Source organism: Dasypus novemcinctus, chromosome 4 (assembly GCF_030445035.2).
Source record: "Dasypus novemcinctus isolate mDasNov1 chromosome 4, mDasNov1.1.hap2, whole genome shotgun sequence".
Taxonomy (NCBI): domain Eukaryota; kingdom Metazoa; phylum Chordata; class Mammalia; order Cingulata; family Dasypodidae; genus Dasypus; species Dasypus novemcinctus.
The window spans coordinates 75,447,435-75,464,398 of NC_080676.1; the positions used below are offsets into that span (position 1 = coordinate 75,447,435).

Genomic DNA, 16,964 nt, shown 5'->3' on the forward strand with positions numbered 1-16,964 from the left:
TAAATATCTCCCCTTGTCCATAAATACCTAATGATGTCAATATGTTTAACAATTTCACATCAGTGCTGGTTTGCTGTAGTTTATTTAGCCAATCCTCACTTTCTCAATTCTACCTCTTAGGATTAACTCACCTTCTTGGATGAAATTTGGATTCAAGATCTGAAAAATAAAAAGAAATGAAAAAATTGCTCATTTCTTAAACTACTAAAAGCAAACAAGAGACTTTTTTTTTTTTTTTACCCTATTGGTGCAATTTTGGGAGAAGATGCATGGACCCCAATGCCCATTTTGTAACCCTATTACTATCACACCAACAAAACCTTCAACAACAAAGGGATTTACTTTCCTGTCTAATCTGGTTGATTACATTCCTGGGGGAGAGAGAGAAGCAGGGCTCCAGCCCAGGTAGGTTTGTTATGACTCCTGAACTCTGCTCCCGGCAGCTGGACTCTGTCCTCCAGCTCCCCAGTTACTCCTCCCTTTTAACACATGCAAAACCACATTCTCCTCCTGTTCAAACCGCACACTTTAACGCAAGCAATTTGCTGGCCCTGATTTGTCCCCAACTTTCCAAAACAGAGGATTGAGACCTATCAAGCTGGAAGGGTCATTTAAAATGAACTAACCCAGTGGTTTCCTCCCCCACCCCACCCCCCCACCAAGTAAGAGAAACTTCTTCCAAACAGCTAAATGCAGAACTTCCCTGGTTGAAGGGTAAAAGAGCAGGGAGGGGCGTCTTGTCTATTTGTCCTGTACCAGCACCAGCTCCTGTAGCCCAGGCCTCCACAGGGCAGTGTGAAAAGCACCGATTGACCTAATGGGTCTACTCCTCTTCGTTGCTTAAGTGAGAACATTGAGATTTAGGCACTAGTCCTTACTGCGTCCTGGTCACGTGGCTGGTTTGAGGCGGAAGTGCTTCACACCTCCCAGACTGCCTCGCTTAGGAACCCCGGCTCTTCACGGAAGGGAACACATTCTAGCTGACCAGCCCTTCTGGAACGTTACCTCTGCTGGGCCACAGGGATTCCCCTTCCCCCATCTCCTCTACCATCTCTATTCATGCAAGTCTGGGGCCTAGAGCCTGCTGTGATGGAAAAAGCACAGGCTTTGGCGTCAGAGAGGCTGATGCTCCTCTTCTGTTTACTGTGATTTTATGTTACTTGAAATTTCTTATCATTGATTTCCTCCACTATAAAATGGGGAATAATAATAATAGGTACTGCAAAGGGCTCACACAAGGACTGAGTGGAATTATGTATATTAAATACTTAGCACTGTGCTTCAGAAATAACAAGTACTCAATAACTTTAAATAAATCAAAACAGGAAGAGGACCTAAATCTATCCATCTGAGTGACTTATCTCTAGTAGTTTATCTCATAAAGGTTCTATTTTCCTTCATAATGAAGCCAGAACACTCACGGGCCTTACATGATAGCCCGGCGGGGCGTGCACACCCATCTGCCTATGTTTATCTGTGTGGGATCACGCATAGTTTGCTGTGTTCTTCCCTTCTACAGGGGCTCATGGGAGTCTTTAGAAAAAAGAAGTTTTGGGTTATTCTGTCTTTGGGTTCCCCTTTGTAAACCAATTGCCCACTTACACCACCCAGGTTTTTCACAAAGAGGGCTGGGGCAAAGCCTTGCACTGTCAAGTTCTGGAGTTGAGTGTCCAAAGGCTGTTATCCTCAAAAGGTCACTCATAACACCACCCAGTCAAAGCCTGGGTCTTATGCCTAGAGATTCTCTGTTAAGAGGTAGGAAGTGGGGCCCAGGCACCAGCATTTTAAAAGCTCTGTGGGAAGAATCAAAATGCAGCCTGGTTTGAGAAATACTGCTGAAATTTCCTTTCTATTCAAGGGACCTGACCTGGGATAAAGCAATTTTCTGCCATAGAGGCTTTTCTGGGCTGGGCTGGGGGATGCAACAGGGGATTTGGAAAAAGTTATTGCTCCGCCCATACCTTAGAGAGTCCCTCTATATGAGGAGATCCTGGGCCATTGTAGGGGAAGGTAGAGTAAATTGATCAAGATGAGCAATTAAACTACAGTCAACATGGTAAGCTGTACCATATCACCAGTGGGGGTGCTACAGCGGCTCAAAATTTATCTGCCTGTCTTAGGAAAGGCAGGGAGTATGTCAACCAGTCATTTGACAGCTAAAGCTAAAAAAAAAAAAGGCATTTATTAAGCTTGTTTTCTTCTCCAAGTCTGTGGAAAGCTTTATGGATTTAGAGAGGATTAAGAAGACATAAGCTGTGTTCTCAGGATCTCTAAATCTTTGGGTTTGGGGTGATTTTTTCTTTCTTTTCTTACCTGGGCTTTCCAAACATTCTGCAGTCAGCAGGTTTCACTTCTGTAATTTTTTTTTTTTTAGGAAAGAAAGGTACAGCCAGACCTATTAGCCTGTAGGCTTTTCAAGGACAGAAATCACTTGTTTTTTCACCTTTGTGCCTCAGGCCCCTAGCCCTGGGTCTGCAGCAAAATGGGCATTGAATATATAGTTGCTGCACTTAGAACACTTTTTTATCTCATTTCAGTTTTCCCAAGAATTTAGAACTGGTACAGAAACAGGAACTGGAAACAGGATCAAAAGATTTATACAACAATTATTTCTGATTTGTGACTAGTAATATTTTACACAAGCATGTTTTCAAACATCGATGGATGGTAAACGTTTTAAAAACTGACAGTACAATCCTAGCTGCTGAAAGAGGAGGCTCTCAGTGGCGTGGCGTCTGGGGGAGGCTGCAAACTCTGGGAGAGACTGAGTGCTTACTATCCAGTCTTCAAGCCAGACACGCTCTCTCGCCTTGGACTAGATTCTTAAGCAATTCAGGACACAGCTTTATCTGTAAAAAAGGGCTAATTCCTGCCCAGAAGCGTTGCTTGATGAAAGACTCAGTAGTGCCACTTGACGAAGCTAAGAGGAGCTGACTCCTCGGCACCAACAGTCTAGCGGGAAGAGGGAATTAACTGACAGCTGCCAAGTGTCCAGGAGAGTGCCTGCCGACGTGAGTAACTGGAGCACTCCATTCTCCCCCATCCCACCGGCCCACCTGCACACGATCAGTGATCCTAGGGCAAGAACAAGTGGAGAATGCTGCCGACTTTGTGCAATGGCCTGTATTTCCCATCAGGATGGGAATTCCCAGGCAGCAAGACATTGAGTCCATACCAGAAGTCCCAGAGAGGAGGCCTGCTGGGCAAGGGGCAAACAGCACGTTCGTATGCTGTAAAATTTTAACTGGGGTTTCATAAACCTGCACTGTGGTGGTATTTTTATAAAATAACACTCCAACTGCTGCTTAGAGTACTTCTTACCTTATTCCTATTTCTCATCACATAACCCCAACTGTATATATTATTAAACCCATGAACTATTTTAAAAAGAAATCGTCCTAGTTTGGATATAGTCTTCAGTGGGAAGTTGGAGAGAAAGGTTACCAATGGAGCTTAATTGCAGATTCTCTCTCTCTGGAAGGGACCTGCAAGAGGAGTCAGGAAGAGGCACTCCTCTAGCTCTTGGCTGGCCCAGGAAGGGGGAGTACAACTCGGCACAAGGTGTTACTGATAATGGTAATGGAACCACTGATTTGGGTAGCATTATATACTAGGCATAAACTACTCCTCACAGACTCCTCCTCTATTTGGTCCTCCAAAAACTTGGGAGGAATTACAGAGCAGGTGTTATTTATTCCCATTTCCTAGATGAGATGGAGAAGTGTAAGATCCTAGGAGGCTGACACAGGACTAGATCTGAGAGCTCTTAAATGTTAGCCTGTATCCTTTCCACCAGCTCATTGCAGGCAGCGGAGGGTTTTGTGAAAAGTGCTGTGAAACTTTGTCATCAGTACCTAGGACCTACTGCTTACCTTTTCCACACTCCCTCTGCCTTGTCACCCATCCCATCACTACCTAGTTCTCTTTGAACTGCGCCAGCAAGGACCAAGAGGTGAGACAAAAGCCACATTGGTTTTTTTCTAACATTAACTCTGTATTATGCCCATAGAAGATAGCTCTCTCATTTTCCACTTTCCACTCTGAAGCAAGTCAGAGTGTGGACTGGAGGAGAGTCAGGGTGCCTCTCACCCTGTAGGCACCTCCACTTTGTCTACGGCTCCCTGTGGCTGCAGAGCCCACGAGGGCAAGGCCCATGCTGTGTGCTCAGTGTCACTGTCCCAGACCTAGCACATACCTGACACCACGGTACTCCATTTGAAGGTTGCCAAATCAAGGGAAATTTTTTTATGGTAGGACCCTAATTTGGGGGAGAAGCGTTGAGATAAATATTTTGCCCTAAACTTGGAGTGTTTTCTTATTTCCATGACTTGGGAACGTGATTTGAACAGGAATCTCATGTCAGTCAGTGTCTGAGACTTAGCCAACAGCAATCTTTCCCTCCCTGGTCCCCTTAAAGCAGCTCATACTTCCGTGGTTCTGTTCGTCTGCTGCCGTGTATCAGAACATCTCACCTGCGTGTTATTTTGCCCTACCAGACTGTAAATCCTTTGAAGATAGTGGCATTTCATATGTTTTAGTTACCATCGTTTATGGTGCTTAACATGGCATCTTGCACATAGCAGAAGAGTGAATATTTGTTGAATCAAATTAACTGAGCTCACACAATGAGTTGACTAGACTGTAGTTCTCCTGAGCACCTTGTCTAGTGGTCATGCTTGGTGTGTGCAGCCACCCGAGGTGTCAGCCTGGGACCTGGGGTTAACCATAAGCCACACATGTTTTAGAAACCTGATGTTTTCCTTCCTTGGATACACATTGGGAGTCAGTGTAATGTGGTAGATGGGAAGGAGGAGAAAACTGGAATCGAAATGGGAAGTGGTAGTGAGGAAAGATGACACTGTGTGTTTAAAATGCTCTCTCTCTCTCAGACAACAAGTGAATGCATGGCAAATCCGAGAGAACGAGTTGGTTTAGACAGGGTGGGGAATAAACTTAGGACTCTGGCTTTATTTGAACAGCAGAGGGCGCAGGTGGCTGAGCTTCCTTCTAGAGGGGGAAAAAATCACCGCGCGGTCCATCAGCAACTTAGTTTCTTCCTTCTGGAGAGAAATCCCATAGTATTCTTGATTTTTCTACAACATGGGAGGGCAGTTAAGTAAGAGCGAAGCGTTACAGGTAAAAGCAACCGGTACTGAATAAAATGAACTGAATAAATGAACTGAGCACTGACAAAATCTTGAGTCTGTTTTTCTAGCCGGTCTGTGTCAGAGACTGACTCTGACCCTATAGTGAGCTATCTGTCTAGAAAACTAGAAGAAGGATCCCCCTCTGTTGTTTTTTTTTTCCCCAAAATTCCTCATCACTAGTCTTAAAACCCAGTTCAAAACTACATATGCTGAAGAAATAAAAAGAAATTAAAACCAAATGTCCTAAACCCAACTCAGAGCTATCACATACTCTGTCTCTTCTTTCTATATACCCTTTGTGCTTGTTTCATGTGGACCTATTTTTAGAGCAGGAAGGAAGGGGATTTTAGATGATTTTACATGATTAGATTTGGCAATACAATGAATAGATATAAGAAAAATAATTTCTAAAGATTTAGATGTTACTTCTGGTTTTAAGGTTTAACCTTTCATGCTTTCATTATGGCCAAACAGATGCAGGTTTCTCAATTTTTAGAAAATATTCATCCTTCTGTTCATTTCTAAATGAGCACTGAATGAGCTTCAAGGAAAAATATGCAAATGTAGTATAATCCCCTCCCAAAAGGCTGGAGAAGTGTGTCTTTGATCTATTTCCTTAATCCATAGTACCATCATTTTTCAAGCATGGAAGAAGCTCAAAGCTTGTTATTGTTGAAACAGGTTATTTCCCTACATAATCCTAGGAGCACAGACTACACAGGGCTTCAGGAGGAGGGCTGGGGCCACCAGGGAGGGCTCCTCTCACGCCTGCTTCTCCTCATCCTCTGGTCTTCTGGGCTCCCCCGCACACCCTTGCTCCCCCCTCTTCCTCCTGAGCCCTTCTAGCTGAGACCAGCAGGCTTACAGAGCAGGGCTGCTCATCTACCCGAGTAAGCAGACAGGAAGCCTCACACTGGAGAGGCTGACATAGAACATAGACTAGACTACTGGGGAGCCAGACACGTAAATGAGTAACTGTAATATGGTGGCAAACCCTAAGAAAGAAATAATTACAGCTCATGGTGGAGATGAGGCAGTGTGCAAACACCAATGGATTACGAAACACTTACCATTTGCAGCCTGTTGGGAAAACCGCGTTCTCCCCTATTGGAAGGGGCCAGCAACCTAATCTGCTCTTTACCACCCCACCAAATCTGCCTTGACTTGCTTTTCACCAGGACACCTGTGATGGGTAGGGTGCTGGATGTGAAGGTCACAAGTCAAGTGAGAGCTTCTAAAAGCAGCCAATACTGGCTAGGCACGTGCTCCCAGGCAACATGTCACAAACTAGTTTATGTCTTAGATGGTAGATTATCACAAGGCAAAGCCACATTTGCCTCCTCATTGTTTCACACACCCAGATGGTGTCCCTAGAACAATTTGAATGGAGCCTCCTGATCTATATAAACTGCTTATTATTAATCCTGAGTAGTTGATGTGATTGACCCTACACTAAAAATAATTCTTAAGAATTTCACTTTAATGTTAGATAGTTAATGATGTGACCAACATTTATTTGGTTGAAGAAAAGAAGGTACAAGAAGGAAGAGGAGAATGAGATGGACTGGAGAAAATGAAAAAGAGTAAAGGAAATGAATGGAAGAAATGGTGAAAGGGGGGAGGAAAAGAGAAGAGATGGATATAAGAGTGTAGTCAGTGGAGATGGTTAGAGAAGCAGAGAGAAGAGTTTCTAAGTTGGCTCCTTTCTCTCTGTTTATACCCATGGGTATTCTTATCTATGTCTATGGCTTCACCCTTTCTGTGGATGATTCCAAAATGTTGGTCTCTTGTCCTGTCTTTGCAACTCCAGTACCATATTTGCAGCTCTACCGAGATGACCTAAAAAAATTTCAAACTCAGTATATTCCAGATCAAACTTACCACCTTTCTCCCAGACCTGGTCTTCCTCCTGACACCTGTATTGGTAAAGAACGGTATTACCAATGGCAGGCTCTGCTGTCATGCTCCATTGTTCGCAGGCATTGATGCTCACCTCCATATAACCCATAGCAATGATCTCCCAAGTGTTCTCTCTGCCTGTTTCTATCCATTTTGTATACCAGACTAATTTTTAATAAAGCCAAGCTCTGATCATCTCACATCCCCACTCATAAATGTTCAATGACCTCCTGTTTCTGATTAACTCTGAATGTCTTAGCCTGTGCACCATATGCTCTTCAGTACTTTTTCAATATTATGTAACCACTCCTTCCCAACAGCACTATATTCCATACCTGAACTGACTCTTGCTATTACTTCTGATAATCTCCTAGCTTTTCCAATGGGATATATTTGCTATTCCCTCTTCCATCTCTTGAAATTCCACCCTTCATGTAAGAGTCTTCTCAAATATCACCAAATGACTAATCTTACTCTTGCTAACTCCATAGTATTCCCCTTCTACTTCATGTGGAAAAGAGTACTTGTTACTAGTGAGTGACCTCACTCATTCATTCCATCAACCTTTATAGACTAACAGGCAGATAGAGATGACCTGGGATCTGCCCAGGAGGAGCTCATGGCTCACTGGAGGAGAAACAGGAGAGTACCATAGCACAATCAAATTCTACCATAGAATAAAAGGGCCCCTTTCCTCAGAGGTCGTGCTTAGCACACTGTAGGTTGTCAATAAACACATAGAGAAGGAAAATGAACCAGTGCTGGGAGAGGAAGAAAGGAAAATAGTAAACAAAGCAGAACAAAAAATGTTTATGGGGGGGAGACAAGGCAGCACCTGGCCCACGTCCTCTTACCTGGTAGCCCTGGAAGTCACCAGGACTCATTTTTCTTAGATAGGGTTCCTAAGGGGGGCTTTGTGGGTACAGATAGTCTGGGCCTAGGATGCCTGGCTTCACACCCCTGTGGCTGGCCTTCCTGCAGACCCCAAGAGCGATGCTTGGGAGGCTAACGTGTTCCACCCAGAGGAAGGTGACACTGCTTAGGACTCTCAAGTACACATAGGTGAATCTCAGCAGCCGAGACATCAGGACTGGAGTGGTGGTTTTGCAGGTGGTGATGTTATGACTTATTTTTTTATAAATCACATTTCCAACCTGGAAGCCAAGATCTTGACTTTAGATAAAGTGCTTATGGATGAATATTTTGGGGTCTCATTTCTTAATGATTTGACCCTGATCATACTTCTTTTACTGAGTGGAACAACCTTCCAGAGTCTATGGACCCATAACAGGTTAAACTTTGTCCTGGGGATGTGGGAAAGAGTGGAAGATTGATCGTGGGACTGTCTTGGAGTTTCCAAGTGGGAAGGCCCCAGCCCGATGCCCCTTCCCTGACCTCCTGTATTGTACTCAGCTGTTTTCATTCCTGCATCTCCTCCTCAACCTTTTACTAGTCCTCATTCACTCTCTTTCCCTGCCCCCTCTCCCCACAACCCCCCACTCCAAGTCAGGTATTTTTCAACTCCCACTAGTTCTATGGCAACAGCCTCCAACAGGCCCACCTGTCCCTGCCTTTCTTTACACAGGTGTTAGTTATCTTCCTAAAACAAGACTATCATATTGGTTCTGCTTAAAACTTTTCTACTGCTCCTTGCTGTCCACTGGATCTGTCCTTCCAGGCTGTCACAGTCTGTTCTTAGCCTGTCTGCCAGGCTTTATCTCCTACAAGTCTTCCTACATACCCTAAACTTTAGATACCCAGACCATGTACTTCTCTCAAAATGTGCCTGGCCCTTTCATACCTCAGGACCTTTGTTCATGCTCTTTCTCCATTCTTTACCTTTAAGAGTGTAAACATTCTATTAATTTACTCAACTCATACACTAGCATCATATGAAGCCAGAGATTATGCTCACAGGCTTTCTGGGAGATAGATAGGCTGCTTAGGAATATGCAACCTTGGGGAAGCGTCCTAACCTCTCCGTGCTGCATATAAAATGGGAATGATGATACTAGTACTTAAGTCATGGTGCTTTGGGTGGAGAGGACTCAGCACACTGCCAGGCCAATAGGAAAGACAGAGTAATAGCAGCTATTATTACCGTTAACCCAGTGTCTGAGTGGATACTTAAATATCCACTGAATGAATGAATGCCTCCAGTCAGAAGTAAGTGGTTCCCCTCTCCGTGCCTTTATTAAAGCACATCTCAAAGTCTGCGATATAACGTAGACTGCCTCCCTCCATGTGACTGCAAGATTCGTAAGTGTAAGACCCAACCTTGCCTAATGTGTTGGTCCTTCCACAGTACTCACCACAATGCTTGTGTTAATCAGATGCTGTTAAATGGAATTGACTAGAAAATCACATCGAGTGAGCCTGTAAGTGAAACTTGACTGAGTGGGGTGGGATGGAGGTGGTCAGCACGCTGGACTTTGCTCCTCCAATAGCAGGCCCTTAGAGCAACTTGTCCTGGGTCAATGGCATCTTATAAACTTATTAGCACGCAACATCAATGAAACGGGTTAGGCCTCCAGCCTAGTGTGAAGGGCCGAAAGACGTGCAGGACTGAGGGTGTGCTGAGTGAACCAATTCAGACATTTCAAATCCACGTAATTGGAGTTCCTTCATTGGCTGCTATGGCTAGACTCCTGAGTCACTGGGAAAGGGCGTGGGTGTGGGCAAGTAATTACCCAACTGTCAAGGGATTAAAAAGTTGCTCAGAAGGAAATTCTCCTTGTACAAGCAGATGTGTACGAAGGGAGGGCCTGAGGTTGGCCTGACTTCAGAAAGTACCTGAGCCTTAGTGAGCATTATTCTTTGACACCACATGCCAAACTCAGTCTCTCAAAGCATCAGAATCAAGACCTGCCCTTGCTATTGTCGTATGGCCTGGGCCTCCCTGAACCTATTTCCACGAGGGGGATGAGAAGCCCTACCCTCCTTATTTCAGAGGGCGGTTGTAAGGAACAAAGGCATAATGTCACTATGCAGTGAAAAATCTTCTTATGATCCCTCACTGGAGAGAAATGCCAGGTCCAGCAAGCTAAGCTCCCTTCTCTTGGTGAATATAAATCAGTCTTCATGTAGTCACAAACAAGGCTAGGCAGGAAGAGTCTCCAAGCCAAACCCATCAGATACATTACAAAGCAAATACTTTGTAAAAACAAAATAAGAGGAATGTGATGCTTCACTTTCTTTTCCTCCAAAGAGTTCTTCTCATAAAAAATGTCTTTCCATAAAATGGAGAAACAGGCATCTGTGGAAAGACACTGGCAATGCCAGGTCTGTCCCCTGATTAGGGCTGTAAAAATTTCCTTCCAACTCTCAGACCAGGTTATTTTGAAGCTTTGAATCTGGGACAAGGCCAGAGCAGCTAAGGTGGGAGCAGCAGGCCAGCTCTTTGCAGAAGCGCTAGTTTGGGTCAGGGTCTTGTGGGTTTGGGGAACAAAGGAAGAGTTAATGTTGGCCACTCAAAACGTTCCCAGAGCTGGGAGTGGCCACTACCATCAGGTCTCAGGACCCTTATCGCATGCCCTGAAAAGCAAGGTCCTGGGGCAAGGCACCCTGTCTCTCAGGGTCTCATTGTTTTCAGAGTCAGAAGTGCCAGAGAGAAAAATCCTTTGCTATTTCACCTTAGATCTTACGGTGCTCAAAGTGTTCCAAATCATTTACATAAGCACCTGTACGCGTGGAACTGTGCAACCTCCCATAGAGACCCAAGGCTCAGAAAGGCTAAGCAACTTGCCCAAAGTCAAGCAGCTGAGAGTCTCGTCTGGAATTCAGATATTCTGACATCTCTTCCAGTGTGCTTTTCAAGTGATACTGCCTTTGTATGACTTTTATTTAAATCATACTTAAGCCCTGGAAAGGAAGCAGGGCAGAAATTATATTCCTCTTCGTTGAGCTGGAAAATTGAATAACAAACTCACCCAGGAAAAAATGGCACTAGAAGGCAGGTTGCTTCATTTGCCAGGATCTGCATTTTAGATTAAAATCAACCTGGAGATGGGGTGATCCAAGGTAGGAGTAGGATGGGGGAACCATGGCCAGGGACAACCAGAAGCTGCCTTAAAGTAGCTTTAAAAACCTAAGGGGTGAGGGTGGACTAAAGCTTCCCAAGGATCTGTTAACTGTAAAAGTCTGTGCTTCCTATCCTGATTGGAAATACCCTCCAAAATTAGCTTCATTTACCCAAATCCTTTCTGCCTCATCTTCCAAGAGTGTCTCCCACAAGATCTAAAGCTTCTTACTAAAGAAAGGTAACCCCTCATGGCTGGCCTTATGACCCAGGGTAATGTCAGCACTTAATCTGAGTCCTGGATGAGGCTGGCAGCAAGTTAAATGACAGGATCAGAGAAGCACAGATGGAAGTTTTTGGGTTTTTTAAATCCTGACAACATTTTACTCTGATGGACTGACCTTCTCTGCTAAAAAGTCATACTGGTGGGGTTTTTTGATTTTTTTAATTAAAATGCATTTCATTAACTGGACTAGACAGAACAGCTGGGCTGAGAAACCCCATTCTAAAAGGCCAGGGTCTGGAAACTTTGTTAAGGCCTTTCAACCCCAGCATGTGATGCAGGCCAAGTGTTAGTACTTGGAGGAGAAGAGCAGGGCAGGTGTATAAACCCTAAGCATTGTTTGCCATGCAATGTGATTCTCAGACAAGTTTTCAGAGGTAGTGTGGAGGTGGGAACCTGTCTAGTCTGGGTTGTAATAAGAGAAGGCTCCAGACTGGCTAGAGATGGGCATTGGCCAAAAGACAGCAGAGACTGACTCCCAAGCCCAGGCTCCAGCCTGGAGTGTCTGCACAGACACTGGGGCTGGGTGGGATTGAGGAAGGGGGCAGGTGGGCATCTGTTTCCCAGCCCAGCATCATGTCTGCACTCCTCTTTAATAAAAGGCAGTCAGCATTCTGAGCTGGTCTGGAAAAGATGGAATTCATATTAATTTGTTACCAAGGTGTTCCCAAGGCACCCTGGTATTTGATTTTCAGCTGATTTGGCTTTTCTTCCGGGTAGAACAATTTCTCTCACATATACAGTACTCCCCCCTTCAGACACAAAGTTTAAATAATCACTGCAAGGCAAAGAAACAGGTTGAACTAAGGACAGACACATTGTTTTTAGAACAGTCCTATATGGAGTCTTGTCAAAGACTGGCAGGCAGGAAGGGAGGTGCTAGGTCACAAGGGGATGGCACTCTTTCAGAGCTTATCTTGCAGTGGCCAGTGGAGTGGGTGGTGGTGTGGGGCGTGGGGAGTGTGGGCTGCACTTGAGAATATTCACAAGGGTGTCTCTATGGGGCATGAAAGGCTGCAAACAGTAAAGCAGAATGACCTCCCTTTACACAAGTGGGTGTTCTTGGAAAGCTTGGAGAATTGGATTCCCAGGATTCAAGGTGCTTTATTTGCCTCTGAATTAGCTCAGGAGGATGTGCCTACCTATCTCCCAAGCCACTACAGTGGGACATATGCCAGTGCTGACGCTAACAAGCAGCCGGTGTGTAAGCAAGACCCCAAGAAATTGCTCCTTAAAGAAACCCTTAGTCCACCCACTAAGACAAACTAAAGAATGCTTTGGTAATGATGTTGGTGTGGAGACAGGAAGCAGGAGACAGGGGCCGAGAATTGGAATCAACATTCTGGCTGCAGTCGAGGATGGTCACTCAGCAGGGCAGGATTTAGCATTTGGAGACCCAGCAGAGGGCAAACGTCCAGGGGCCAGGGGCCAGGGGCCAGGGGCCAGGGGCCAGGGTGTCAGTTGTGGTTCTAGGCACATGGGCTCTTAGCAGGGCCAGGAAAGTTGCAGTTCAGCCAAGGGGAGAGGGACTCGGTCAGGCAGGCAGGAGGGAGGGAGCAAACCGCGCTCAAGGAAACACCTACTGCACCAACCAAGTTGAGAAGATAAAGGTGAAGGCAGGGTCCAGGCTGGGCCTGGAAATGATGCCCCAAGCTATCAATTCAGTAGCTAGAAGTCTTCAACAGGCAGCCCACCCACTGGTGCTTCAAATTGGGTCTTTAATGTCTCTACCTTCTGAACGCACCCTTGGTCACTGTCTTCTTCTGCACTGTACATTGCAATAAGCTTCTACTTACCTATCCCTTGAGAAAATTCCCCACTCCTGTTGAATAGCTTGGCTTTCTCTACTTTAGTTGTTATTTGTGCCCGAAAATACTCTCTCTAAACTTTATCTATAACTTGGGTAAGGGACACAGATTTGGGGAAAAAAATTTATAATTTATTCCGAAAGACAAATTGGTAGGGAAAGCCAGTTCCATGTCTACTTAAATTCTCTAGGGTTTGTAAATTTATGAAGGTTGAAACTCAGGGGCCAGCCATATCAGTTATGATTCTATAACTCAAAAAGTTTCTGGACTACAAAAAGTTGGAAATTGATGTTTTTGGTGGAAAGACGCCTACATATCCATAAACCCAGAGTGATAAAGGTCCCTTAGGTGACGTTTCAGTCCCACCATCTCTATAGAGGCCTCTGCGAGGCTGCAGGAGGGCGCTCTTCCCAGGGCTTCTGGTTTCCATCACATGGTGGGCACACCCGTCCCTGCCCGCGAGCCTGGAAATGGGCAAAGGTGTGTACTGCAGTTGCTCCAATCACACCTTATATGTGCCAACAGCCAGCTATATATAGCAAGGAGGTGCCAGGTCAGCCACAAAAACCATACTGAACCCATGATTTCCCTGGTGCAGTAAACAAAGCATAGGTCCAGGAGAAGAACAAGATGAAGGGGATAGAGGAGGAGGAAGAAGAGGAAAAAGGTGAGGAGGAGAAAACAAAAGAGGGAGAAACTGAAAACTAAGTGGGTTCTTGTCTTTCAGCTGGGAGTCAACCACTATCTAGAATGCTATTTTCTATGGGGAAAAAAAATGTGTTCTAAGTTTCAAATAACAAAGCTGGATATTTTCTATGTAAATCCAAACCCACCAAGGAAGACAGTATTAAGTTAGCAGTCAAGAGAACAGGAAATTTTTGTTTTTGGAAGAGTCCTGGGTAGGGTTTTCCACCAAAATTGAGTGGAGTTTTGTTTTTCCCAGTTGGGATGGAATACCCAGGGATGTCCTAATATTACCGTTTATCCTTTTATCCTTGTCTGGGTGGTCACTTTAGCAAGATCACTGTTATAGAACACAGTAAAGAAAGACAATCACTGTAGGAAATAGGACAACAATAGCTGTGTCTACCTCCATGCTAGTATTAGGGTCAAGATCATCGCACTCTGACTCCTCGGAACTGTTCGTCTCCTTGATTGGCAGCATGAGGAAGGGGGAAGAAAGAACACAGTTAGAACACAAGTAGCTTTTGCAAGAGAGAGAACTTCAGAGAAGCAGGGGGAATGGGAAACTGGGCAGAGAAAAAACCAGATGCTTTTAAGGTAAGGGTGTGAATCACCAAGGGCAGCCACATGCTCTTTTCAAGGAAAGGAGGCTGGGATCATGTGCAACTGCTGAGCTCACAGGAAATAGCAATGGAAGCAACCAAATAAAGCATGAGTGCTGGAGAATTGAAACTGTTGTCTTCTGTGAGGCTGGACTTCCCAGATGAGGGTGAAGGAGAATACAATTTCTTTTCCCCAAGGAGGACGTTAAAATGGGTTTCAGTTGTCCTTATTTTGCTCAGGAAGAGGGAAAAAGTAAAAAAAGTATACATGTTCACATATTCTAACAAAATTAATCAGCAACCTAATTTCCACTGTCCGGAGGCAGATCTTTTCAGAGAAAGCAGATATCATTTCAAGAATGGGGAAACAGGAGTCTGCCAAAGCTTAGAATCCACAAGTTCAAAGTAATAGATGGATTTTTGCAAAGAAATAACTTGGGCTTATTCACTGTGCATTCCTTCCCTGCCCATGCATAGGGAGAGGCAAGGAAAATGTCCTAGAAGTTGATGTCGTCTGAACTCTGGGGAAAAGAAATGAAACTTTACCAAGGACACAGAGGCCCTTAAATTCCAAACTTCAGCCTTCACGGGGTTGGAGGTTTGGAGGGCACCCCTAAACCCTTCAAATTGCATGTATTCTCAAACCTAGGAGACTGAATGGGCAGCTTTGAGAAACTGAGTATGAATCAAGCATCTTGCATTTCTAAGAGAATAATGTTGCAGATAATTTTGCTATAAAACATCTGCACGGTATAAAGAGAAAGGTATAAAAGAAAAAAAAAAGGTACTTACTTGAATCGAAGTTGCCAGGAGAAATAAAAAATAAAAAAAAAATTGATGTTGCATGCAAAATTCTGCTAAACTACTTCCCCTGTGGTCCCCGCATGGGGAAAAAAATAAATTCCCTCCACCCCAATTGTCTTGTGAGAATGCTGCAGGGTAGGAGTAGATGAGAGGTGGGGACACAGCTCTGGAATACCTTACTCACTTTAACAGAGACTTTGTTGCCCAGAATATCCTTGGGTTTACGAGGCCCTGTGGCTTCATTTTTACCCGTGTTCTCCACTTCTGCCCGCTTTCTCATGCGTAGGGTATGCCATGAACATGACTTCCTGTTGTACCAAAAAATGCACCAATCAAAAAGGCAGGTTAGGGCAGAGTGAGGTGGTGGGTAGGGCTTGCCACCCCTGGGTGAGTCAGTAGGTGAGTGGCTCCAGTCAAGCCCAGGCTTCAGAGGCCCCAAGCCTGGACGCCAGCTCCTGCAGTGGCTGGCAGCTGACCCCATCTCCAACAGGAAGTGCACGAGGATGAGCTTTGACCTCTCCTGCTAGAGGGACAAGGTTGACTGGCATCATTTGAAGAAAATATGAGTACTCTGGATTACTAAACTCTACTGGGACGTTAGGTGGTTTTTTATATCATAACGGGGAAGCCTGATAGGACTGGTGAATTCCCTGTCTAAAGGTCATGAAGGAGAAGTATGGGATGTGGGGTAGGGATGGTAGAACGAGAAAGGGTAGGGAGGTATATTCTATGGTGTGTAAGACACTGGCAGCACATCTTCCCAGGACCAGGTAGAAAGATGCAAAAGGGTGATTTTGGCATTCCCATCTCATTATTCATGTTTGGGCTGTGTCACTTCCAAAACCTAGAGGACAGGCAGGGTTTTGAGGGTCATTTGACTGAACAGTTGAGCCCCACTCATTTAAATGGATTTTTTAAGCTGATGAGTTTCTTGGTCTGTGTTTTCTCATTCACTCAGTGCTTGTGAGTCAGGCACCGAAAGGTCCTGAAGTTTTCCTGCTGGGAGAAGACTCAATATACGCTCTCAGGTTGGTGAGAACTGCAATGCCCTTTTACACACCCCTAACTTCTTCCTTCCCACAAGGGGATTGGGAGCTACTTCTTCACAGACCTGCAAAGGAAGCTCTGAGCAGCACTCTTGAGTTCCATAATCATTAGGACCCAAAGACAAAGAAACCAAAAGTTAAGTCACAAACACAACCAGTGACCCTGGATAGGCATCATCGATTTCAGGTGTGGTTGCATAGTTTGGAAGAAGTTCTAGTCATTGAATGGAGTAAGTGAGGCTTGGCTTCCCTTCAGTGTCCCCTTGTCAATTTTAGGAAGACAGGGCTCCACAAAAGAGCCTTCATTAAGGGAGGGAGGAGAGGGCGAGAGGCATATGAGATTTAGGAGGTGGGATGATACTTCACAATGCATAGCATTTCCTCCAGGAAACTCCATGTCAGTCACGTTTTTAGGGTGACGTGAGGAAGGTGTTCCAAAGATTCTTTTCATTAACACACATGCACAACAATTAACCTTCTGAGTAAGAAAAAGAAATCGCAGTCATGGGTTTTGAATATTTTGGGAAAGTGGGTTTCTTCAAAAGGCAAGAATCTCTTGGTAAGACTTTTTCTTGTATCTCCTAAATATTCAGGCAGGTTCTCTAGGATCCCTGCTTGGTAGTACCTTGCTCCAATTGCCCTATCTGAGTTAGAACCTCACAAGGTATCACCC

At 44.8% G+C, this 16,964-nt stretch overlaps 1 protein-coding gene across 1 annotated transcript in view; it reads right to left on the bottom strand.

Moving 5' to 3' along the window:
• Positions 1–16,964, bottom strand: part of KALRN (kalirin RhoGEF kinase) — a 775,504-nt gene that overhangs the window by 26,461 nt on the left and 732,079 nt on the right. The window contains 3 exon segments of the mRNA XM_058295672.2: positions 132–159; positions 14,246–14,305; positions 15,430–15,553. Of these exon segments, the coding sequence (XP_058151655.1) occupies positions 132–159; positions 14,246–14,305; positions 15,430–15,553 (212 nt within the window).